The following is a 24,146-nucleotide window of genomic DNA, read 5'->3' on the forward strand; positions in this document are numbered from 1 at the left end:
ACAGAATAAAGTTTGAAGAAATGGTACGTCCCCAGGAGTGTTGCGTGATCGCAACGAGTCGGCCGCGAAACAAGTTTTCTTACCTTATTGCCTGGGTTCTAGAATCTAGAATAACCTCTAGATGTCCGCGTCTGCAACTGCATTCACATGATCGCCACGGAACGAAGCTAGTGGCATTCAAGAAAACCTCGGTACAGGGCAGCAAGAGCCTTGGTAACGTCGCGACGATATCGAGTGCTCGTCAGTACGTTCATAACCCACGTCGCATGTTATGAAGGGTACAGCCATTAACATCTGTTTTAACATGGCGCTCTTTCTGCGCTCAAGCATAAGGTTCTTGTTTCTACTGAGGATGAATGAGTGTTGCACGGTCTTAAGCAAGCGCCACCAGCTCTGCCACAACGTTCATCGTTAGACACGCCTGCTCCATCGTGTGTATGTTAGCATCTTGCTGGATTGGTACAGTTGTATTGCGAGCATGGAACTTATGGGACGAGGTAATTGGCATTGTCAACCTTGGGTATAGTTTTGTTTTCGTTCCCGGTGGGCGACAGGTAGGCCATTTCGTTTTTTTTTATTGCTCGACTCTGGCTATTTCAATCGGAGTGTGGATTTCAATAGTCACAAAGTGCCACAGTTTTTTTTTTTTTTTTTAATTATGAAGGGTCAATGTTTTATCTGAATACCCCAAAGGATAGCAAATATAGTTTGTTGTTTGGATGCTCTCTCAAGAGGAGGATGTGGGCTTGGCGTAGATACCAGCGGATTGTCTCCAAATACGCTTTGTAAAGCCCGATTCATGTGGTGTGATTCTCGTTGCAATTTTTATTTTCGGCGTTGCTATGTTGATTGGTTCCTCTGGTGGGCTGCACAAGAAGTGCTCGCTCATCACTGATTTTTGTATGCAGCGACAGTGACGAAAACAATAAATTTGTTAAAAAAAGAAGTTGTATGTCTTTAGATTTTTGTAGACGCAGTGTAAACGCCGTTCTTCGTGGCTGACTATCACTGCTGCCCGTGAAACACATTTCACTCCGGTGGTGGAGTACCACCATTCGAATAAAAGCCTGGTTAGCCTGGGTAACGGTTAAAAAAAGAAGCTGGAAAGGGGGTGGTTGGTTGGCAAGCTGGCACTATTTGAGTTAATTGCACCCCTAGCCGCAGATGTAGAATCTGGAAAATATGTGCATACACTGTTTCTATGTTTTTAGGTTAGGGTCAGTTGGAAAAGAGTGCAGGTGCGCCGTGTCAGCGGAGCGTTCACCACAGCCGGCGAAGCGGTGGCACTGCGGTTCCGATAGGATCAATCCCTTGCGCGTGTCGTCTGCTAGCCTCCTGCTCACAAAGACGTTGGCATGCGGCTAACCAAACTGCCGTCGCATTTGTAAAACAAATAGTTGCCTCTGAACGAAGTGTATTTAAAGAGAATGTGCGCACCAAAGCAGAAAGTAAAGTGCTAGTATATGTTTTCTCGCCACGAAGTGCGCCTATCCGTGGTTTTAGCAATTTTCTCTGGTGCATGCCTGAAGGCGTTCTTCATATAATGGAATTTTCTGCTCGCACCACTCGGATAAATATGCAATGTCTCGACTTTAAATTGGACTAAGTAATTAAAGCACTTCGAATTGTTTAACAAAGACAGCCGAGTCGGAACGCTATATATCGAATAAATTAAAGGCAAAAATGTACCCACCACCTTGCTCATCTCTTCTGCCGACCAACGCCAGTACCTTATGGCGTGCGGCTAGGGCTTTAGTCCTTTAGTCCTCTCATGAAAGAAAACACAGCCACAAATGCGACAGTCTGCGGCGGCTCATTACAAAATGAACCCATTCGGCCCACCCGAAAACGCTGCTTCGCGGCGTCCGACTATTCGCTAAAGTGTCACATTCGCTAAAACGTCATTCGATCAAATTAGTGCCTCCCCTCCCACATGTACGGAAAGCAAGGTCCTCTCATCAATATCACCACTCGTAGTTAGAGTCCGTAAACGAAGCTACGCTTATCTAGCTTATTTAGTGACACTACTCGTAGTCAAACAGGCCGCTTTTATTTATTTATTTTTTGTTTTTGTTTGGCGGGAACGACTGATGTTTCGCGGGCCGGCCAAAGCCTTGTTGAACTGCACCAGTCGAGTAAGCAGTGATGCATGGCCCAAATAAAAACGCTATCTCAACTCGACTGAAAATGAATGGGAAAGCTTCCATGTTGAAATTAACCTGAGACTGGGGTAGAGACAGAGAAGAAACATCAAAACGTAGAAGGGACAGAAAATAGACAGGACGACGTCTATCTTTTGAGACGTCGTCCTGTATATTTTCTGTGCCTTCTACGTTTTGATGTTTCTTCTCTACCCCAGTCTCAGGTTAATTTCAACATGGTTAATAATCACCAGCTCGCCTCTACCCTTACGATTTTTTCTGGGAAAGGTTCGTTTCTTGGCGTCGTAACGAATTGCGTCAAAACGAAACCGGAGCCTTTGTAATAGAGGTTGCCGTTTTGATAACTTTGCCGTCCTGATAATTTTAATATTGTCTCTAACAAAACAAAAACGAAAAACACTTCGGTGTTTAGGGCGCATCTTTGCGTGCTGCATAAAAGAATGTTTTGCGTGTAGCTTACCTCTTTTGATTTCTGGGGAGGTTGTGTCGCATTGCTTTAATTCCCCAAGGCGAGACAATCCAATCCACCGTAGGGAGCCATGTTGAACTTTAATGTCGCGATCTACTGTTGCAAAGTTGGTTTGTTTTGGAATTTGCGGCACGCTTTCATTGGTGCTGTTTGAGGCTTCAGCTGGTTACGATCTGTGTGTTCTGAGCCCGCGAGTTCCCTGAACCTCTCTAGCATAAACCTGCTTGCATGGGCAGAAAAGAGCTCGTCGAGTAGCGCGGGATCCATTCGATCCTCTGCTCCAGCGGTCAACAGCCGCAGGTAAGAGCAAAGAACTGCCCATTCCTGTTTAATAATGATAGTAATATTCTTTAATGACTCAGGAGACCCATGGAACCGTAGTTTTCTCTCTCTCGCGTCTCGCACACGCTTACCTTTGCGACCCATAGCGCATATCGTCTCCGCGTCTCTTTTTGCGAACCCTTTTGTCCAGTGCAGCGGGTCCGACTGTGGGGTTACGCGCACCTTTCGACAGCCGTGCACCTCGCCGACAGATAGCGCCTGTAGGAATGTAGTTAAAAAGTGCTGCGTCTCCAAATGTGGTGCCTGTGGTTTACGGCAAAAAAAAAAAAAAAACAAAAAAAAACTCCCTTTTTTTTTCTTTTTTTTATTACGTAGGGGGTTGCCTTTAGGCATAAATGTCTTATATGTATGCTACAAGGCCTGTGGTATGAGTGAATTGAAGCAATGTTTTGTGACAGTGGTTGTCGTGCAGCCACTATTGGCCTACGGATCCCCATGTGGCGGGTTCGAATTCCGGCCGAGGTGCCCACAATCTGACGGAGGCTTATTGCGGAAAAGGTGCCGTGTAACCGAGCTTTCGGTTGCACGTCAAAAGATCCCCAGGTAGTCAAAAATAATCCTCAGTCCTCCGCTGGGGCGTGCCAGATGCCCGTCGTTGGTTTGGCACGTAAAACCCTCAAATTTGACTTTGATGGTACCTGGTGGGTGCATTGTGTTGGAGACCTGCAGCTATAAGTAGGTGAGTGCTCTCAGTCTGTAACCCAGGACAAGTCCATATCAGGTGACGCACATCCGCTTCCATCGCGTTTAGGGGACACTTGGGGCATGTCGCCCGTCGTGTACCGGGTTGAGAGCTCCATGTGTAGGTCACAGCCGGTGTAAGGGCCACCCCAGCCCGCAGTCTCCGAAGCACTTCCTCCACCCAGACTCAGGGAGGAATAAGAGTGCGTGTGTCCTGCCGGAGAGAGTGTTTACGGGCGTGGAGGAGGGAAAGAGGTTCAAACGGGAGGGGGAGGGAAGAGAGATTGGGATCAGAAGGAAGACGGAGATAAGCTCACCGGAGATAGGCTCACCTGAGCACGACCTACTTTAACCCTGACCTGCCCAAAGATTAGCTCGTGCCGTTACTTTAAAGCATGGATTGAACATGCACCTGCTGGGCCCGCTCCCCGTAGCGTACGATCTACTGAAGCTCTCTATTATCTGATTGGTGGCACAGGTCGAGGGGAGGATGAATATTTTATACTCTTTTGGGTGACGCTTAGAATGGAAGGTGCGTGCACCCGTTTACAAAGAGATGCCTCCGTTGTAGGGATCGTAGCTCCAAAGAATAAATCTCTAGATATATAACTTTATGTTAAATAAATGTTAGAAAAGAAAAAAAACAAATACTGGCTAGGTGGCGGAAGCCGCTGCCCGATTCAAAAGGGTTCAGCCTCATCTATCTATCTATCAATCCATCCATCTGCAACTCATAAGCGGTTCACAGAGCCTGTCTAGCGCACGGGCTCACGCGAAATCGGGCAGGGGACACTTTATTTTTCATTATTTTACCTGGTCCCTACATCAAAATCTGTCTAGCGCATGTTCCGCACGGCACGGGCGGCTGGTGATATTTGATTACTGTTTTAAAGCAATAGCTTTACTGGTGACATGTTGTATGGATTTCGGTGTGGGCGTTTGTTGTCCGTCGTCGTAGCAGAGATGAAAAAACCCTTCTCTCCCTTTATGGCATGAAGAGAGAAAAGTTGTGTGTTCCCATTGCCCGCTCTGCACAAAGAGGGAGGAGAGAGCGGCCCTGACATCTGTAAAAGAAAATGCAGTAGTACGATTGCAGCATAAAAATGGTTGAGTAAACAAAAGGAGTACTACTTTGATATTACAATCACGTACCATAGTCATCTTTACAACCCAGCAATGCATGCCTAATTTGCAGGGATTTCAAAATTGCCCCCTCTGGCTGTGTAGTTCATGAACTGTCAGACCTCAATGAAGTGCGAACGGCGGAATGCGGGAGTTGCGATACATGTGGCACCACCTGGAGACCCCTGGGAACTTGTAAAAATGCCTGGTGGACATGGGACGGTTCACATAGAAATATTGCGCCTCTAATGGCCTGCTGTAGCTTCGGATGGCTCCGAGTTGTTCAAGCTGCACATTCATCTCGATCGTGACTTTATCACTCACCCTAGCAGTTCGTGTTGCAGCGCTAGGATCTAGGCAGTGACTCGTCAGCAACGCGGAAATTGCTGGCAAAAATTTTCGTGTCCAAAGCAGGCTTCGGATGCACATCTGGGTCCGCTGCAGGCATCGAGAACTCCGTCATTGTTTGGTGCTACAACGCACGATAGTGAAGAAAGCGTCATCCTGCAGCCATCGGCTGACGTGCAGTCTGTTCGCTAATAGTGCTTGCTCATTTCCCTTGTTTCTAAGGCCTTTCGCTTAGCTTGGCTTTCTTTTTTGTGTATCAATATTTTTAGGGCTGTCGCATAATATTTTCTTTCTGAGCAGGCAAAGAGGCACGCTGTCCTTGCAAGCTGTCGGGCATCACTCCTTTGCTGCCCCGGTGAACAGTGCCAGAGGAGGTACCCACGTCTCCAATGGACGAAAGCGCACACTGGGAGGATGGTGGCGGAATGCCCGCTTCTAGTCTTTTCCTTGAGGGACACTCAAACAGCGCTTTTAAAGTTAAAGAAGGTAAGCCAACCTAACATCTTCGTCTCTACCAGAGTATTTCGTTTGGAAAACTGTCCAAATGCAAAAGCATAGGTTGAGGGACCTTCATTGGCGATGTGGGGATGGCAAGTGGGGGAAACAGATTGTTGCTGTGTGTTAAAAAAGCACAGAATAGGGTGAATAGGACAAAGAAATTATAATCTCTTGGCCAAAGTGAAATAAGCTTACAACCTCCTGCCCCTTTCTGAGTGTCGAGCATTGAGGACCACTGCAAATTTCTTATGCATTATCGCTGACCAAAGTAGAAAATAGTTAATTTTCCACTTTGATCAGAGGTAATGCAGATACTCTAGGTACAAAATAGTAAATTCTTGTCACTACTGTAAAATATTGTGGAAGGGCCCAGTTTGTTCAGGCACCCACTTTTATCATTTCCCAAACTTGGGAATTCTGAAAATTATATGTCAAGTGCAGGATTTGACCAGACAAGCACCCATGTCTAGATTATCCCAGTTTTCAGTGAATGTTGGGTGGGCACTCCTCCAGTGTTTTACGGTAGATGTGTTTTTAAAAATGACTTCCTGATACAAATCTTTCTTGCTTTAGGTAGAAAATAGTATTTTATATTTAGGTAGAAATTTTACTTAAATTGACTTAAAGGGACAATGAAGGCAATTTCGGACATCTTTTTGGCGATTGAACTGGGTTCCAGGCACGTCTCAGGCCACGTTGCCCAAATTTCAGCTGAAACTGGCACTTGTGTGCTGCGCAAATCAATTAAACAGTCGCGGTAATAATCGCACCGGGATTGACTGGGGCGACGCCCCGAGAGTTAAAAGGGGCCCTGCAATCATATTTAAGCATCTACCTTTTTTGCAGTTTCCACGTCTCTTGAAGTTCGGGCAAGCCAGCGGGCACGGAGAGAGTAACTAAATATCACTGCGTCATATTTTAACCGGACGACGGGGAAACTTCCTCCACCGACGAGGGCGACCCGCGGTACCGAAAGCGCGCAAAATGTGACGTTTTTGGTCCTGGGCTTACTACTGGTCAGAGCCGCTAAAAGCTTCTTTTTAGTCGAAATACAAAATATAAGTGTCGCGAACCGTTTCAATTACTTATAAAAATAGTTTTTGTTCACTATTTTAGATGAGAAAAGAAACAAATGCAGTTTATAAAGTACGGAAACAAAAAATGACCCGTCGACATACCCGCCACCAAGCGGTGGAAAAGGCGGCGCATACTAGAAAGAAGTAGTGGGATCAGGCGCCGACACGGAAAGGTCCCGGATGTACCCGGCAGCGCTGTGGTCGTATGGGGAGGAGGGTCCGACCGGCTCCGAGCCTTCCGAAGGCCGTCGGCGAGATGCTTTGTCTTGCGGTTTGGCCGTTTCGCGGTATGGCAGCGCGAAGTGGCTCCCACTCTGAACTGATCTTTACCCCGTGTTTGCTGTCGTTTGTGGCCAATGAAGTGCCATGCCGAATTAGTGTTTAATCACGCAGCAAAGGCAATGAGAGCCGCTCTGGCTGCCCGCTGCATACAGCCTGTCCAGAACATGCTTTAGTAGTGCCCTCTCGCGCCGTCGACACCGAATGCGGCAGCTGTGAGCGCTCGCGATGAGCTCACTACCCCTCCTCTAGTTTACGGCCGCTCAAGCAACCAAGGACGTCATGAGGGAGGTTATTTTTTGCTTGTTTTTGTAATTTTGATTTGCCTATAACTTTTAAAATAAAGCGAATTTCAAGGAAATAAAAGTTACACTAAGTTACTACGTTCAGTGCGCTCAGGTTTGGTGCAAATAAAAATTAGCAAAAAAGTGCTTGCAGGGCCCCTTTAAGGGAGAAGCCAGGAGAAGCGGAGCTCACGTGATCGATGCGGGGGCAAGAAGCGTGACGTCACAAGAGACGCGTCAGTGATTGGTCGAAACGAGAGACGTGCCCTCGGTCACGTTTTGGTCCGCGATTTTTAGAAATACTGTTCTAATTTCCGCTTGAATAACCATGAAAAGTATAAATCGGATGGGAAATGATTACTAAACCGTAAATAAAGCACCATAATTGTTTTTTTCTTTGCTACGCTGGACGCGAAACGGCCAACGAGCAACTATGGGCACTTTGGCATGCGGGACGCACGTTACTGGCTGGGCGGTCTGCGTCGGGTGATGGAGGAGGCCGCAACACACATACTCCTGTTCCGTTTGTGTTTGTCACTGAAGTTCAGTGACTGAACGAAAGCTTGAACTCGCTCGCGAGAGCGGCATTGCCGTTCATGCTGACAGATTCAACGAAACGACCGCGCCACCGTACTGCTATAACCCACCGCGGTAACCAGAGTCTCGATCTCCTAAATAATACCGATACCGACTATTCACACTTGACGTCACTCCCTACGTCACCTCCCTTTTCGGAGGCCCAGAAACGAGAACGGAGATTGTTCAGTTTCAATTTCTTTACTTCTTTTGTAGGCTCAGAAATACGTGTCACAAATGTCTGGAAAAAATTGGGCAGCATACTATGTTCCCAAGAAGCATAAAAACATAATTTAAGAAAATTAAATAAAATCGTCTTCATTGACCCTTTAAATACTTTAGGTAGAAAGTAGTAAATTTTTATCACTAGACGTGTATTTAAGAAAGACTGCCTGATACAAATCCTTCTTGCTTCGGCAATTCTTTGCTTTAAATATGGAATAAATGGCAATGGAAAGCATAAAAGGATAGACAAACAATAGGTAGAAAATGTTTTCAAGATTGTTTTGGGGAAAAGTGTATGATTTAGATCATTACTGTCAAATCTGTGCGATTTAAATGAAAATTTGAAGGGACCACGAAGGAAGTTTGGAAGTTTTATTTGATGATTGAAATGGGCATCAGGCACGTCTCGGACACTGTTCACCAAGTTCTAGACCAAAGATGTGCCGCTCCAATCAACTAAACGGTTGCGGCAATAGTTGCGCCGGGGACGATGCCTCAGGCCTTCCCTAGATGGCGGCAGAAATGTGAACTAAAGTGCGCTGCTTGACGTTGAAGCATGACGACAATGAGCTTCTCGTCGGGCGATCGGTCCAAACAAATGGCACGCTCTTGGCGTTGCGTCGGCGAGTCGGGTGGAGAGTCGCTCCGAGGTAACGACCGAGGACTCAAAGGCTAAGGTCTCTATGTGCTGAAAGGTAGTGTCATTCCTCCTCTCCCCACGTTTTCCTGCTTGCCATCCAGGGCAATCCTCCTTGCCGTCCTTTCGCACCAGGCCCCCTGCCGCCATTTTTGTGCAAGGCCCACGAGGCACACGTAGGCGTGCGCCTGCGTGCCGCCCTGTACTTGTTTGCTATTGCATATGGCGGACTAGAGAATTTTTCTTTGTTAAAATATGAAGACAGTTTTGTTTTTTTAATGTGAAGAAACTAGCATTTGTGCACCTTTATTTGAATTGTAAAGCACAGGAAGACGTCTTGATCGGCAAATGAAATAATGTGTGCAAGGTTCAAATCACTCACGTATAAAGACAATCTTTCTCCAATTTCACTGAACTCGGATGATTTAAAAAAAATAAAAGCCAATGTAGTCTTGAATACTTTGGAGCACCCGCATGCACTGCAAAAATATATTGCTTTTACCCGTTTTTTGCTGCAAGAGCAGAGAGCAGGCATATGTTAGAATGCACCTCTCCCTGCGTGTAGAGTATCGTAGGCAAGAACTGTGTTGCTAGCAGGAGATGGTGTCATCGCTTTGAGCATGTATTGAGCACACGCCCGCAAGGATCGCAATCTTTAGTGTACGATCTTCTCAAACTTTCTAGTATCTTGAACAAAGCGCATTTGCAGACTTGGCATTACTCGATGAAGGCAAATAGAAGGCACCACAACGCGTGCAAAACAAGGAGTTTTCGGTAATTTTTTGCATTACCGATCGTTTCGCCAAACCAGCAGTTTGGTTTACTTCGTACACATTTTATAAATGTTGAGTACTACCTGCAACTGTGCACATCAGCATGAATGAATTTGCGACTTCTGCTATTTACGTGATTCATGCATTTAATTATCCATGAACATTTGTTTTCCCTCAGTTGAAACGTTTCCGACCGATTTGGTGGATCCATTGTTTTCATTGCTGAAGAATTTCTTTTCCCATTGGGACAGCAAAAAGCTTCTTCTCTTTCACAATCCTGTTTGTACAACCCACAGTGCAGCATGATGGCATTGTGTTGCTTTAAAGGTCGTAATAAAAAATGGTAGAGCCCTTCCGCTTCTCATGAAGATGGAGGGCCAGCGAAGCTGTTATTTTTACGACGTCTAGGACGATGCCTAGAGGGCGACGTCTAGGAGGGCCTCAAGGACGACTTCTAGGATGGCCTTAAGGATGACTTCTAGGATGACCTTGAGGAGGACGTCTGGGACAACCTTAAAGACGACTTCTGGGACGACCTCCAGGATGACGCCTAGGGCGACCTCTCGGACGGCCTTGAGGGCAACTTCTATGACGGCCTCGAGGAAGACGTCTAGGACTACCTCGTGACGACGTCTAGGACAATGCCTAGAGGACGACCTCGAGGATGACGTCTAGGACAACGACTAGGATGACTTCTAGGACGACCTCGAGGGCGACTTCCAGGAGGGCCTCGAGGATGACGTCTAGGACGACCTCGAGGACGACGTCTAAGACAATGCCTAGAGGACAACCTCTTGGACGACATTTAGGACGACCCCGAGGACAACTTCTTGAGGATGACGTCAAGGACGACGACAAGGATGACTTCTAGGACGACCTCGAGGATGATGCCTAGAGATGGTAATAAGTGATCAGGACCTCAGTACCTAATAATGCCGAAGAAGGCTGACTCACGCTTTTCATTTTTATTTTTTATTCATACTTGCTACGACCAATGGGGAGTTTTCTGTCAACATCCACCGACGCATTTTTTCCCAGATCCTAGTGCACAACAGCTTCGCTGTAAAAAATAAAGATTATAGCCAGGTTTATATCATTGTGGCGTCGGTTTATAGGAGACCTCCGAATCGCGTGGGGACATGGGGTGGTGACGGTCACGTGTCGCTCCCGATCGAACTGAAGCGAGGGCAAAAGATATCTTTTGACAGGGAAAGGGCATGGGAAAGGAGAAATTTCTCTTCCCCATTTCAGACAATGGTTTGCACTACCTTTCGGTATATAGGGACCTCATTGGTGGCAAGTCTGGGGCGCCCTCGTAAAGCGCCAAACCAGAGTTCCGCGTCCTGAAAAGCATCTCCCGTTCCGTCAGCGTGAGGTCACTGAGTGGGAGCTCAAACTCATTTGCAAGCTCGGCGTTGTTCACTTCTTCCAGGTTGATGAGTCTGATAACAACTTATACGGCCACAGCTTTACAAACCGCCGCGCACTATTTGGAACTGCGCTGAGCATCCATTAAATCCTACCATAAACCAGCAGTACTCTTTGATGTCGCATCCATTTCCAGAGGCAGAAAAAAAAAAAATTTGAATGTTTATTTTGGTTTAGCCAGTTTCTTTGCAGGCACAGAAATGAGAGTCACGGAGTTCTAGAAAAAATTGAGTGGCATGCTGGGACCCCCAAAATGTCCGAAAGCCCATTCTTTTGAAAAAATTTGAAATTGCCTTCATCGTCCCGTTAAGTCACCTTGATTTTAATTTTCCAACCTGCCTCTGACAGAGCAAGATGAAGAGTCTGCCATTTCGACTTCCTCGGCCTGGCATTGTGGAGACGTGGGTGATCCCTTCATTTCCCACGGGCACATTTGTGAAGTCAAAACCACATTCATAGTTGTGAAGAAAGGCAAGTTCCTCCTGCACCATTATTGCTTGCTCCACAGGTTGCGACAACAAGCAATGGTAGTTTGTTAATTATGAAGCAGGCAGGATGTATTGTAATGCTGTTTTGTGTTGTCCATATTGTTTTCTGATTGCTGTCACTCCTTTCCACGCATAACCTGCGAAGGGTACATCCACTTAGCTGTCTTGTTACACAACTTGGGTATTTTGCTTTTTTGTAGCTGCATGCCATTGTTATGGAGCTGTAGCTCAATGTTTTGTTTTGACTGGCAACTATGGCTCTGCTCCTGACCTGACTCGCAGCAACATTTGTGCGCTGTCTTCTGCAACAGAGCCAGAGGATGTACCATCTAATTCGGCGGACGAAGGCGTGCTCTCTTACGACTGCGGCGATATGTGCGGATTTCCACCGCAACCTGAGGGATACAGGGAAAGTGGCATTTTAGTCAAGAAAGGTAAGCTATTAAAAGCCCACTGGTCAAGTCTTTCTCAACTGCAAAGACAGAACCAGACATTTCATAGCAACAGGGGGTTTTAGCAGGCGGAGCGAGGACAGTGAGGCGTGTCTTTAGAACGCCTGGCCTCTAGCACGTCATCCACGCCTTCTGCCTTAGTTAGGCTGCATGCCTGTGTGCGAGCTGCAGGAGACGCTGAAATGTCCGTCAAAGGTCAGTTCTCACCTTGTCAGTAGGGAGTTTTAGAATAGCGCAGTAACTGAAGTGCTGCGCCATTTGCGCCAAATCGCACCATAAACAAAAGTCTGCCACGCCTTGCGCCAAAGCGCCATTTTTGTTAAGAATTGTACCGCACCTGTGCCGAGATGAAATGATAAAACGGCAAAGAATAAAAATATTGTATTATTGGTCACCTAACATTTAGAGAAGTAGGAGGAGAAGAAAATGGTACAAATATGTATTTCACAGCGTCCCTGCTCACCGTATGTGCCGAGAAGACGTGAAAAATGTGGAGACGACAGCGCGCAGGGATGTCGGAACGCCAAACTCTGGTTGGAAGGATTAGTGGGCTGCCTTTGTCTCCACTGGAGTCGTCTAACGCGTTAGAACGTGAACGCAGGCACCCGGTGTTTGGCTCTCGCATTTGAACGCGTTCGACGAGTTCACTGGAGACAGGCAGCTAGCTTTAGATCTACCCACTAATCCTTCCAATCAGAGCTCGGCGTTCTGACGTCCTCGCGCACTCTCGTTTCCTCCCCTCTCTCAGTTTCTCGGCGCATGGTTTGATCTTAGGTCAGGTTACGGTCGAAGGCTCGAACACATGCAGCCGCAAACACAGATACTAAAAGCGCAAGTCACTGGACGTTCGCTGCGCTTGATTGGTTTAGTCGACGAAAGAACACGTGTGAAAAGATGGACGAATGCCATTATGTCGGTTTGGTCGGTCCCATTTGCTCGTAGCATCGAATGCACTTTAAGGTAAAACAAAGTATTGAGTCTGCTCGTCAGCCACACTGGCTGGCTGATCCGCTGGCAGATCAACCGGCCGTACGATGTCAGGAGCTAACATTTTCGATAAATAAAACATGGAAAAATAGGGTGATGGTGGCTATTGCAATAAGACGGAACTAGGTTATTGTACTCCCGATGAGAACTTTGATTATCGTGTCTGCCGCACGCCCCCGTGCCGCCTCCTCACCAATGCACGGACTCGTCGATCTTCACCATTTTGCACCGGAGTGCGGGAGTAGTGGCTGACACGGGCGAGCGCCTGGGTTAGCGTGGTAGGCTCGGAAATTATACTTAGTAGCCGGTACTATTTTAGGTCTGTCTTTTTTGGTCTTGATTGTAGTTTCCTGTCTAATTTTTTAAATCTGCACAGAAATAGAGGAAAAAATGTGGTGTATTTTATTTCAAAGAAATATGGTGGTTCCCGTGCAGCTGTTGATCGAAAGAGCAGCAAACTTTGACTTCACTCTGGTACCAATGCCGTCGTAGAGCAGTGTTGCTTTTAAAGCACAGGTGTAGGTTTTTATCATATTTGTGGGTGGTGTTTTTTTTTTTTCTTTTCAGTTTATCATATTAGAGTTTTGAGTTTGGTAAGTTCATGAAACTTTGGGGACACATTTTTATTGATAAAAGTGTATATGGTTATGTTTGCTGGCATTTTGCATAAATTCTATTTACAGGCTAGATAAACACCCGATTATAAATGGGGAGGGGAGAGAGTCTTTATCCCAACTGAAGTGCTGTGCTATGAGTTATTGCTCAACCATTTTTAATACCCCTTGTTTACGGAACCTGCTCTGACCAGAGTCTCATTTCTAAAAAGAAGGCTCTGTGTATTTTTTGCATTTTATCGATTCTTATCACGAAAGGTAAATTGTAATATGCTCAAGTGTCAAAGAGGAACTCTTGATCACTATCATAAATGAAATAATTTAAAGATGCTTATCCATTCTTAAGTGATGTGCTAATAGATTTTGGCTTCTGCTCCGGAAGCATCAGTGGCTGATCCAAACCATTACAGCGAAACCCGACTATATCGAACCCGTTTACATAGAATTATCTCTTATATCGAACGATTTTTGTGCACAGTAACGTTACAGTGATAATATAAAGCAAAAACTATGATTACGGCGTTGATTTGTTTGGAAAAGAAGAATTGTTTTTGTGGAGAGAGCGGGGAGAGGGTGCTTCGTGCTCCCTTTCCCCGCTCCGTCCTCAAAAGAGGATATATTTTTTCTTCCAGGCAATTGACGCGGCCACCTGCAAGAAGAAAAAAAAAGCCAGTTTGTTCTGCTAGCTGACTTTCCCCCAACGCAGCCACTGCCTTAGGGGAAAGCCAACTTGCAAAGCAAAACGGCCCTCTGCAGGAGAAAGTGCTCCTGCTCGGACGTGCTCTGTACTCTCGGCATAGTTTGGCGCTAATGCGCGAATAAAAAAAGCAGCGGCCTCAGCATTTTCGAGTCAATTGATGACGTAGAAAAATATTGTTATTGGGAATGCAATGAAGAAAAAGCAGCAGGAGGTGCAAGACTATTTCATTGTGTAATATGTCAGCAGAAAGTGGATTTTTGAGAGTCACATTGATTAAATCTTTTATATCGAATTACCCGCTATATAGAACTGGTAAAAGTTTTTTTGCGAGTTCGATATAAACAGGTTTGACTGTATTTTGCATCCTACAGAACCTGCTGCGAAAAGGTAAAATGCCGCTTTCATCACTGATAACATATGTGAACGAGCAGATGAAGCGAGCAGATCAAGTTCTTTCTTGACTTTAAAGGAAAATGATCTTGCCAAATTAAGAAAGGTAGCAACCTCTGAATCATAGGGGTTAGTGGCGAGTGCGACGAGCACGGCATGCCTTTTCATTTTCCGCATGTGGTTGGAAGCGGCCATCTTGATATGAATACTATAGAGATCACAATACAGATGCGGTTGAATTGGTTCCAAGAGCTATAGACGAATGGAGTTTTTGTCTAGACATTTACGACGCATTAAATGTGTGTTCTCAAGTACCGGCCGCACCGTGTACAGTCACTGTATTTCCGAGGAGACTCGTAGCAACATTTGTGCGCTGTCTTTCCCAACAGAAACTGAGGATGTACCGCCTACTTCGACTGAAAGCGTACTACCTGACAATGGCGGCAGTATGCTTGAATGTCCACTGCAACTGGAGGCACACGGAGATAGTATCATTGCAGTCAAGGAAGGTAAGCTGTAAAGACCCCGCCGGCCAAGCTTTGTCTGAAAAACAAAGATGCAACTTACAAAAATTTTTATAGCAAAAGGGAGTTTGAATGTCACAATTAAAACAGATTGCTTTATTATGAAAACCATGATGAAAATTTTTACTGTTCTCAATATTATTAAACTTTTTTGTTTATTTGGCTAATGTTCGTATGGAATTGATTCATACTTAAGGTTTTTTGGTTTTTTTTTCAATTGATAGCTTTCTTTTGATGATTGCAAGTAGAAAGTAGGAAATACTTTATAGTCACACACATTTCTTATTTTTCTGCCTTCACTGTTTAGAAAAGTGACTCATGGCAGTACCTGTGGTTGCACAAGGCTGCCAAAATGCAAGCTGTTTATTTTTTATGTCATATCTCTTCGAACATGAAGAGGGAGAATGTGGCTCGTGGCTCCCTGACCAGGGAAGCCACAAGCCACATTTACACTATCAGATTGCTCATCCCTCTCTGGCGGACTGAGTGGATGTAGTGGGATTGATCGCAACTGTTTTCACGGGTGCATAGAGGGTATCTGTGTTCTTAATTTCCAAATCTTGTGTAATAAAAAGTTAGAACCAACTGTGGCTCCCAACGTCTTGTACAGTGCTGTGCTCGGGTAAGGTGAGCTTGATTTGAAACAATGCTAGGCTGCTGTGCACAATGTCTTTGGGAAATGCTTCTGCTTCTGCTAAAAACCACTCCATGGAGTCACCTTTTTAGTTTGAACACTTCCCATACAGCATTTTTTTCGAGCTAAAACTTTACTTTTCGTCCATCTTAGTGCATTATACACGGGCCTGGGCAAGGCAGAACGAACAGGGACCTAGTTCATTGTAACAGATGCATAAAATCAATAACTACTAACCTAATTGCTAAAAAACAAACAAAAAAACGACTTGAGAGACATTTTATTGTTGCCAAGGGCATGACCTCCGGCCCTCCAAACCTCACAGTTGGAGGACGTCCTCCAACTGTGAGGTCTGGGGCCATGTCATTTGGGTAGGATGAATGTCCGCGGATCGCAGAGTCGACGTTGGGGTATTTGTAGGGGTGGGCGATTACTCTGTGTTCTTTCGGATATCGGAATTCGGGCAATAAAGTGGGGTGGGCAATGACTCGGTATATTATAATAAGCTATTTTTGCTAGTGCAGATTCCTAGTGAAAAATGCTCCTGTTCATTGGTTAACACTTTGCGGTTCCACCAACCGTTCTTCGCTAGCAGACGATCTGGAAGTCCAAAGTGGTGCAAGGATTGCTGGAGACGTTATGGGGGGCCTCGTCTGCAAAGCGCTTTTATAACTTCGCGAAATAATCGGCAGGGGGCACTGATAGTACTGCGGGCCACGCAGAGTGGTGTTAACATCGATATTGATTGTGACAGTACATCTAAAATCCTCGCCTTTTTTTTTCGGGAATATATTGCATATTGTGTCATTTTAACAATTTTAACAGGTGTCTGTCAACCAAAGTTTATGAAAAAAAGTTTTGTGAAGATTTTTTTCACAAGCAAAGTTTCTGAAAAAAAGTTTTCTTCCACAATAAAAGGCGAGCGGCACTTGAAAAAGTTAAAAGCATGGTGCTTAATGTTTTCGCTAGCACTCTGTCTCATAGAATTGATCACATTTTGTGTAGGTGTCTTTCAGACTTAAAAGTAAATTATGCTCTGTGAAACGCTAACCGAATGGTGCCAGCAGTTTGGATAAGATGCCAAAGTTTCAGGACTTATTAGTTGTATTGTATTACAAAGTTATCAGCAAATATAGAAGATAATGAACCTTTTTTCCTAATTTAAATTTCCCCAGAAATGGCTTCATAACTTTGATCAGACAGCTCTAAAACTGTGGCGTCAGTACTTTCAGCAATCTATAGTTTTTTGTTGACATGCTTAACACACTCTTCTCTTTTCGCACTGACACCTGATTGCACTGGGTAACAAAGACTTCCAAACTGATGGCTTGGAAAATTTTATTCTGTAAATTTTTATTTATTCAAGCTCCTATTGTGCACTGAACATAAGGCTACGAGTGTCTCAGCATATTTATCAATTCGAAATCGCTGATTTGCAATGCAGCAAGCACTGAGAAAAGAAACAGAAATTTCCTTACCGTGCTTCCATAAACCGTTTCTTATCCATCCTTCGCGCTCCAGCGAAGTGGCAGGCCCAATGACGTAGCTATCACCGCACTATTCATCACTCGCAGCAACAAAACGGAACATAACTTTTTTGAATCACTGCCGTAACCATGCCACAGGTACCTTGCGTGCCATCGGTGCGATTGGTGCCACTAATCTCCATGACAATTCCTTGATTGCACTTCCCCTCTCCACGAACGCGGCCACCCTACTGATGTCGACCTTTTAGAGCGTTGCAGAGGCAGGGTGGCAACGTGCTGAAGACTGCTTGTTCGCCGTCATTCGCTGAAAGAGTTTTTTTAAAACTGTGCCTAAACAGTCACAATTGCCTTTGAGAGCACGCCGAAAATTTTACAAAAGCGCAACACCACAGGAAAAAGACACAACTCGTCGAAAGTGTCTCACGGCATGATCAAAGAGCATTTCCTTTGCATGCCAAAGTGCTGCGTCTGTCTTCGCACGCTTGGTTAGAAATCAAGAATCGATGCCACATAGATGATCTTGAAGTATAGTGGGCCGATCACCCTGTTCCGTCATCTCAACGTCCTAGGCTTCTTAAATTTTCCGTAAGGGGGGGGGTCGTTCTGCGCTCTGGAGTGTTAGTTAGGCCGCCAGAAAGGTATGGGACGCAGCCAGCCGTACTCCTACTCCTAGGCAGGTCATTATGGATGCCAGAGGTCCGTGTTTCAACGGAGCCTCTCACAAAGATCAATGGGTGCAATGCAAGCGAGTGCTGACTTTGTTTTCACTCAGTGCTGAGATGTACTACTTTGTCAACGGGGCAATCGAAATCGATACTATGCCGTTCCTCCTCATGGTCAAATAGATCCCATAATGCAACGCGCGCAGTTTCACGTGCAGGGAGCTTTGGAAGTAGTCTATGGGATCCCCGAACAGATGTCAAATGGGCTAGTTTTATTTGAGATAACCAATTGGAAAAATGCTATCCAATTGGACTCATTATACTCCGTTTCGCAATAACTTGGAAAACTGTGGAGGCTACGGCCTGTGTGACCCAATAAGAGCGTCAGAGCGAGGCACGTGACAACATGTCACGTGTGCGTCACTGCGCCAAGGAACCGGCTGTCGTCTGCTGGCCAAGAGTGGTCTGCTGCGAAACGAACCAACTTCGCATTGATGTCCACCGCCGCAACATTGCCGTGTGCTAAGAGTAGCGAGCTTTTCGGGAAGATTTCATGAGACAACCATACGCTCAATTTCCCGTAAATCTGTTGCGGATGCTATACTGCCGAGGCAATGTTTTGAGCGAAGCGGTCAATTGCACGGCTGCGATTGCCAACAGCAACGGCCCTACAAGGAGAAAAAAAAAATTAGGAGCGGATACGAATGTGGAGTCACTTTTCTGGACTAAATATTATTGCAACATAAATTCATCAATATTTATTTCTTATTTTTAATATATTCTCAATAAAGACGGAATTGCGCGAGTTCAGCTGCCGTTAAAAGAGAAAGAAACCTAGAACTACTTTTTGTTGCTATGGTGGTAACGAGGTTTTCCGTGGCTTAAACATGAAGTGTTATCAGGTGACTTGCTCCTACACTCTTATTGGGTCGCGGCGGCTGCAGCCTCCACAGTTCGCCAGGTTATCGTGAGACGAAGTATAGTTGGTCACCAGATCCCTATTGAAAACTACTATTCCAATTGGGATGACCAGTTGGAAAAATGCATCCCTATAGACCCTTTTCAAAGGTCCGCACCAATGCCTGTCTGCCATTGCTTGATCACATACTTTGTGCACGTATTGGACACGAGGGCTGCGTCAACGTTCGGTGAGGACTCGTATCCAATCACGTGCTCTGGTCCAAGGATGGATGAATGGATGGATGCTAACAACTGTACCCTTTGAATCGGGCGGTAGCTTGTGCCACCTAGCCTAGAAATCAAGAACCAAAATTAGGATTTCTTTGCCAATTCGTTTATCCTCTGCAATTTTGTAACATTGGGAGTCACTAGTGCAGTGATGTGATTGCTGCGCCAATTGCGCCAAACTGCGCCAAGGGGCTAACCCTGCTACATCCTGCTACATTTTGCCAAAATGTAGGTAATCTGCGCCAAGCCTGCGCCAAAGGAGCAATTTCGGTCGCCTTTCAAAACCGAAACTAAACTGAGAACCGTAATTGTGCATGCGTCAGCTACGTGGCGCAAGCGGCCGCCCGACACGAGTTCCTGTATAGGCTCCCTACGGGAGCCAGAGTTGCGCGTTCATCCCCGTAGCGCCATCTTTCCTGCATGGCATGTTGATCCAGCATTTACGTGACTGAATTCGGCAAATAGCAGCGCCGCGCGTTCGAGGCGCGCGGCACTTTAAAAGCAGGGGAACGTTCGGCGGGGTGCGTGCAACGTCTACTTTCCTGCACGGCACTTGATCCGGCTCCTCACGTGATCGGATCTCGGCGAATAGCGGCGCGGCGGCACGTGGAAAACAGACGCGCAACTCTGGCTCCAGCGGAACTCTACCCGACACAAAGTACCCTGCATCAATCATCCATTCGGTCTTGCATGTTTTTTCCCGTCGTTTTAACCTTCTTGCCGCCGTCTCGCGTTTCGCGCCCTTATGCCCAACGTTGCCCGTGCCCTCGTACCTCATCGTCTCGAAAATCTCGTCTCGCGTCTTTTTAAAAAATTTTCAACGATAAAGCGGTCCTGTGCGGACGCTCCGACGGTAGTGTGCCGGGTGCCAGCCATGCCGTCATGCTGTGAAACAAAACCACGTTTTTTGGGCGGCGAGAGTTGCTTTGTGAACTGAAACGCTCGCGCGATCACAGTCACCGTGGTCGCGCGACGTCGGGTGTTGCCGTCCCCACGTCGCTGCAGATATGGCGCTTTTTAAACTTGTTTATCGACATTCCTGGCCTTCTTTAAATCAAACTTTACTACAAAAAATCCCCTAACTCAACGACTGCTTGTCGAAATATTGATTACCTCAGTTTCTCTCGGTGGACTTTCTTTCGAGAGGGAGCCCGGTATGTGAAAAATCTGCCGCGAAAGAAAGTTGGTGAAGAGAAGTGAGCTAAAGCAAAGAAGGCAATGTGTGAACCCGCACATCGCGCTTGTTTGTCTCGAGTTTGGTCGAAGCGCTCCAAGAACGTTTTGACCCTGGCGCGCGATGTCATGCATCGATGCGCTCAGGTTCTTTTTTTCTGTGTGTTTAGCTTGTACATCGCCTGCCAACCTACCAAGCACAGGCCGCTCAACTGCTTTTTTTTTTTTTTTTGTATGCTGGACAGTTACATTTTGCATAGTATTTTGGGAACCAGTTGGCGACGGAGGAGAGTTGCATTGTTTCGGTTTCGATTCAGCAGCCGTTGTCTCCGCTCGCGCAACAAAGCACAGCCACTGCAAGCCTGCTGAAGTTGCCCTCACGTGCATATGAGAACATCACTGCATGACAGAGACGCCAGCCGGGATGCTTGCAATTCATTGTTTTGCATTTGCTTACTTTTGACGAAAACCTGGCATGTCGGGAACCAGTAAATCGGTGGCAAGCGTTCTTTTCGGAATTGCTCGGCAACGCCTATAACAATGTACACTTGTGGGATGTCTCAGCAGTAAAACACAAACAGCGAGTTCTGTCACAACACACCACAAAGTGCCCTTCGTTTGTCCATCAATTAAAACAAATATTTTTATTTTTCTAAGAATATCTGCTCCAAAAGCCACTTTTGCTGCTCCGAAACACTGTTTGGGCTGCTCCAAAAGCCACTTTTGCTGCTCCAAAACACTGTTCCGGCTGCTCCAAAGGCCACTTTTGCTGCTCCAAAACACTGTTCCGGCTGCTCCAAAGGCCACTTTTGCTGCTCCAAAACACTGTTCCGGCTGCTCCAAAAGCCACTTTTGCTGCTCCAAAACACTGTTCTGGCTGCTCCAAAAGCCACTTTTGCTGCTCCAAAACACTGTTCCGGCTGCTGCAAAAGCCACTTTTGCTGCTCCAAAACACTGTTCCGGCTGCTTCAAAGGCCACTTTTGCTGCTCCAAAACACTGTTTTGGCTGCTCCAAAAGGTGCTCCAAAATGGCTTAGGCCAATCACATCACTGCTAGTGCCACTAAATAAGCTATGCTTCAGAGTAACGACACTTGGCCATATTGTGTCTTAAAATCATGGTTGCCAGTTATCTGAAGCTTTATCTGAAATCACAGGAAATGCTTTTCCACCCTCCACAAATGTTTAAACCGTTCGCGACAGAGCAAAGGAATATTATATGACCTTCCTAACACCGAATCTAATGCTGAGGAAGTCACACTTTTGAATCATAACGATCGGTCGTTGCGTCTGTTCTGCATACGAGCGAAAATGGCGGCGCCCACAACACTGTCGAGGAATGGAGTGTCGATACTCTAAGCGCAGCTTATTTAGTGGCTCTAAAGGTCACCAAGCATTGGTGACTTGCCAATGTTGCTTGATGAACCTTTGTAAAGTGTCTATTAGAATAGCTCAGTTCCAATTGGGATTACCAATTAGTCATGCGAAAAGCAAATCATTTCTGCGATTCTAGTTGGTACCAATTGATATATGCATATTTGTACCAAGTTGCCTTTTCTTTTTCTTTCTGCGATCTGCGCGCGCGATATTGGCTCCCGTGATGTGCAAGTTTTTAGCGGTGCCCCGTATGCTTATTGCAATGTGAAGTGAAAATCTTCTGCGTCCACAATCTGCAGTGTCTGTTCCCTTGGCATGCGAGTTTGCAGCGAGGTCCAGCGCTTTTCTTTGTGACCTGCGGGTACGATATCGGTTTTTGTGACACCCGAGTTTCTAGCAGGTTCTCACGTGTTTATCGCACCGTGAAGTGTGCATCTGCTGCCCTCGTGATCAGTGGTATCTATTCCCATGACAGGAGCTTGTAGCAAATTCCCATGTGTTTATCGCAACATAGAATGCGGTTACCATTTCACGAGGTTTGTTTCACGCAATGTTTGTCACGCATTTTTCATAAAATTTTGCTGCTGCATTCTAAAGATGGCCCACCCCATATTTTTCACCATTTATCTGTTCATTTTGGATGCGCATTCTTACGGGATTTTACGGTAATTGACAAAGTCGGCCGGTCGTAATGGTATCTGATCACTGGGAATACTTCTGCCTCTTGGCGACTGAGTGAAGCAGCTCTTTCCCAACTTTGAAGTCAAATGATCTTGGCAGATTAAAAAAAATGTGCCAATCTCTGAACTGTTAGGGTTGGTGGCAAGTGCGACAAGTTCAGCGTGCCTTTTTTTTATTTCCAGCGTGATCCCGATTTGAATACTATCAGGATGATATACACGTCTGGTAGAAGTGGTGCCGAGAGTTACGGACAAATTGTGTTTTTTGCTAGACATCTATGACCCTGTGCAGTCACTCTACTTCTGAGGTGACTCGCAGCAACATTCGTGCGCTGTCTTTCCCCACAGAACCTGAGGATGTACCGCCTGTTTGGGCTGAAAGCGTGCTACCTGACAATGGCGGCAGCATGTCTGAATGTCCACTGCAACCGGAGGCACACGGGGACACTATCATTGCAGTTAAGGAAGGTAAGCGTTAAAGGCCCCACTTGCCAAGCTTTGTCTGAAAAACAAAGATACAACTAACCATAATTTTTATAGCAAAAGGGGTTTTGAATCTCACTACCAAAATAGATTGTTTAATTGTGAAAATCTGATTAAAATATTTACTGTTCTCAGTATCATTAAACTTTTTTGTTTATTGGCCTAATGTTAGTATGAAATAGCTAACTTTAGGTTTATTCATACTTAAGGCAAGACACTGGTTCTAAAATCGACATTTTTGTTTATTAATGGATTATAATGAAAATCAGTGTGTATATGTGTTTTAGCTTCATCTTTCCAAAAATTCAATTAGTTCTGCAATATCTCAATTACTTTTTGAGTTACGAAGAAAATAACGAAGCCTAATTAGGTCATTTCTTACGACTCATTAAGGAACTTTCTAATACTAATTTTTTTCCAAAAGTGATATGGATTTGTAGCTAAAGACCTGCCATGCAAGATGATGCTATTTATATTTTTGTAAAGATAGATCATTGTATAAAACTAGTCTAATTAGGTCAAGTACACTATTTACAAAGCCTAACGAGGTCACATTATCACTAACATTAAAATTTCGGGCCCATACTGTCATACAAAAATAGCATCACCCTGCAGTTCACTTCTTTCTGAATTCAATGGTATAAAGTTTTTAGAAATCCTTGAAGAATAATCTCATGAAAACAACCGTAAGGCTAGGCATGTAGACGAAAAATGCGAAGCTGAGAAAATTGCAGTTGAAGTTTTGACACCCATTGCATAAAATTGAGTAAGGGATCCCTTACAATAATGTTCAGCAATATGAAGCATAGTTCTATCTGAACAAATTGAGATGAAAAATTCTGCAGTCCATTCACAAGAACCTTTAAAAAATAACATAAAACTGAGAAATAATGTCTGCAATGTAAAATAAAGTTATAAAAGAATGAGTAGACTCTATAAGGGACAACGGGAGGAGGCACCAAGGGTTGCACGTTCCGAAAGCAGATTTTGTATGGCCCTGAAAAGGCCCTTTGTTCGTGTAGCACTTGAAAGGGTGGCCCCCTCACAGCTGTCCAGGACTGTAGTCCCCAGCTTTTCCAGTTTCCGCGGCTTCCGCACTTCGCCTGCGCGAAGAGGTCGTTGAGAGCTTTCATGTCCACTACATTGAACTGTGTCCCAGCGTCGCGCATCTGGCCTCCTGTGGTGACGCCGAGAAGGTCGAATTCGCGCTGGGTCGCCGACTTTTCCGATAGCGCACGCTTGCATTCGTCCGATCGTGCGACTCGTTGCGCCTGCTCGGCCGTGGAGTAGTATGCGGTGTCAACACGAACCGCGCTCGCAAAGCTCGACAAACCGCCGCTGCTGAATGGAGTCGCGATGTCTCCGGCTGATGTTTCCGGAAGATCCAAGGCATCCGGCGGTGCCGATC

The 24,146-nt window shown here is 45.6% G+C and overlaps 1 protein-coding gene across 3 annotated transcripts in view; it reads left to right on the top strand.

Annotated features, from left to right (window-relative positions):
• The first annotated feature begins 2,474 nt into the window (after positions 1-2,474).
• The window catches only part of LOC115314624 (oocyte zinc finger protein XlCOF6), a 28,571-nt gene continuing 6,899 nt past the window's right edge, over positions 2,475-24,146 (top strand). Inside the window, exons 1-5 of one of the 3 annotated variants that reach the window (XM_040210130.2) lie at positions 2,475-2,931; positions 5,425-5,610; positions 11,249-11,371; positions 11,700-11,822; positions 22,604-22,723. In XM_040210130.2, coding sequence (XP_040066064.1) covers positions 5,514-5,610; positions 11,249-11,371; positions 11,700-11,822; positions 22,604-22,723 — 463 coding nt within the window. In that variant the 5' untranslated portion in view covers positions 2,475-2,931; positions 5,425-5,513. Of the gene's footprint in view, positions 5,611-11,248; positions 11,372-11,699; positions 11,823-14,073; positions 14,232-22,603; positions 22,724-24,146 lie in introns of those variants that run through there. The other 2 variants (XM_029973751.4, XM_040210131.2) reach the window with 2 other exon arrangements.

The sequence above is a fragment of the Ixodes scapularis genome, unplaced genomic scaffold, assembly GCF_016920785.2.
Source record: "Ixodes scapularis isolate PalLabHiFi unplaced genomic scaffold, ASM1692078v2 PGA_scaffold10__122_contigs__length_95168666, whole genome shotgun sequence".
In the NCBI taxonomy this organism is placed as follows: Eukaryota; Metazoa; Arthropoda; class Arachnida; order Ixodida; family Ixodidae; genus Ixodes; species Ixodes scapularis.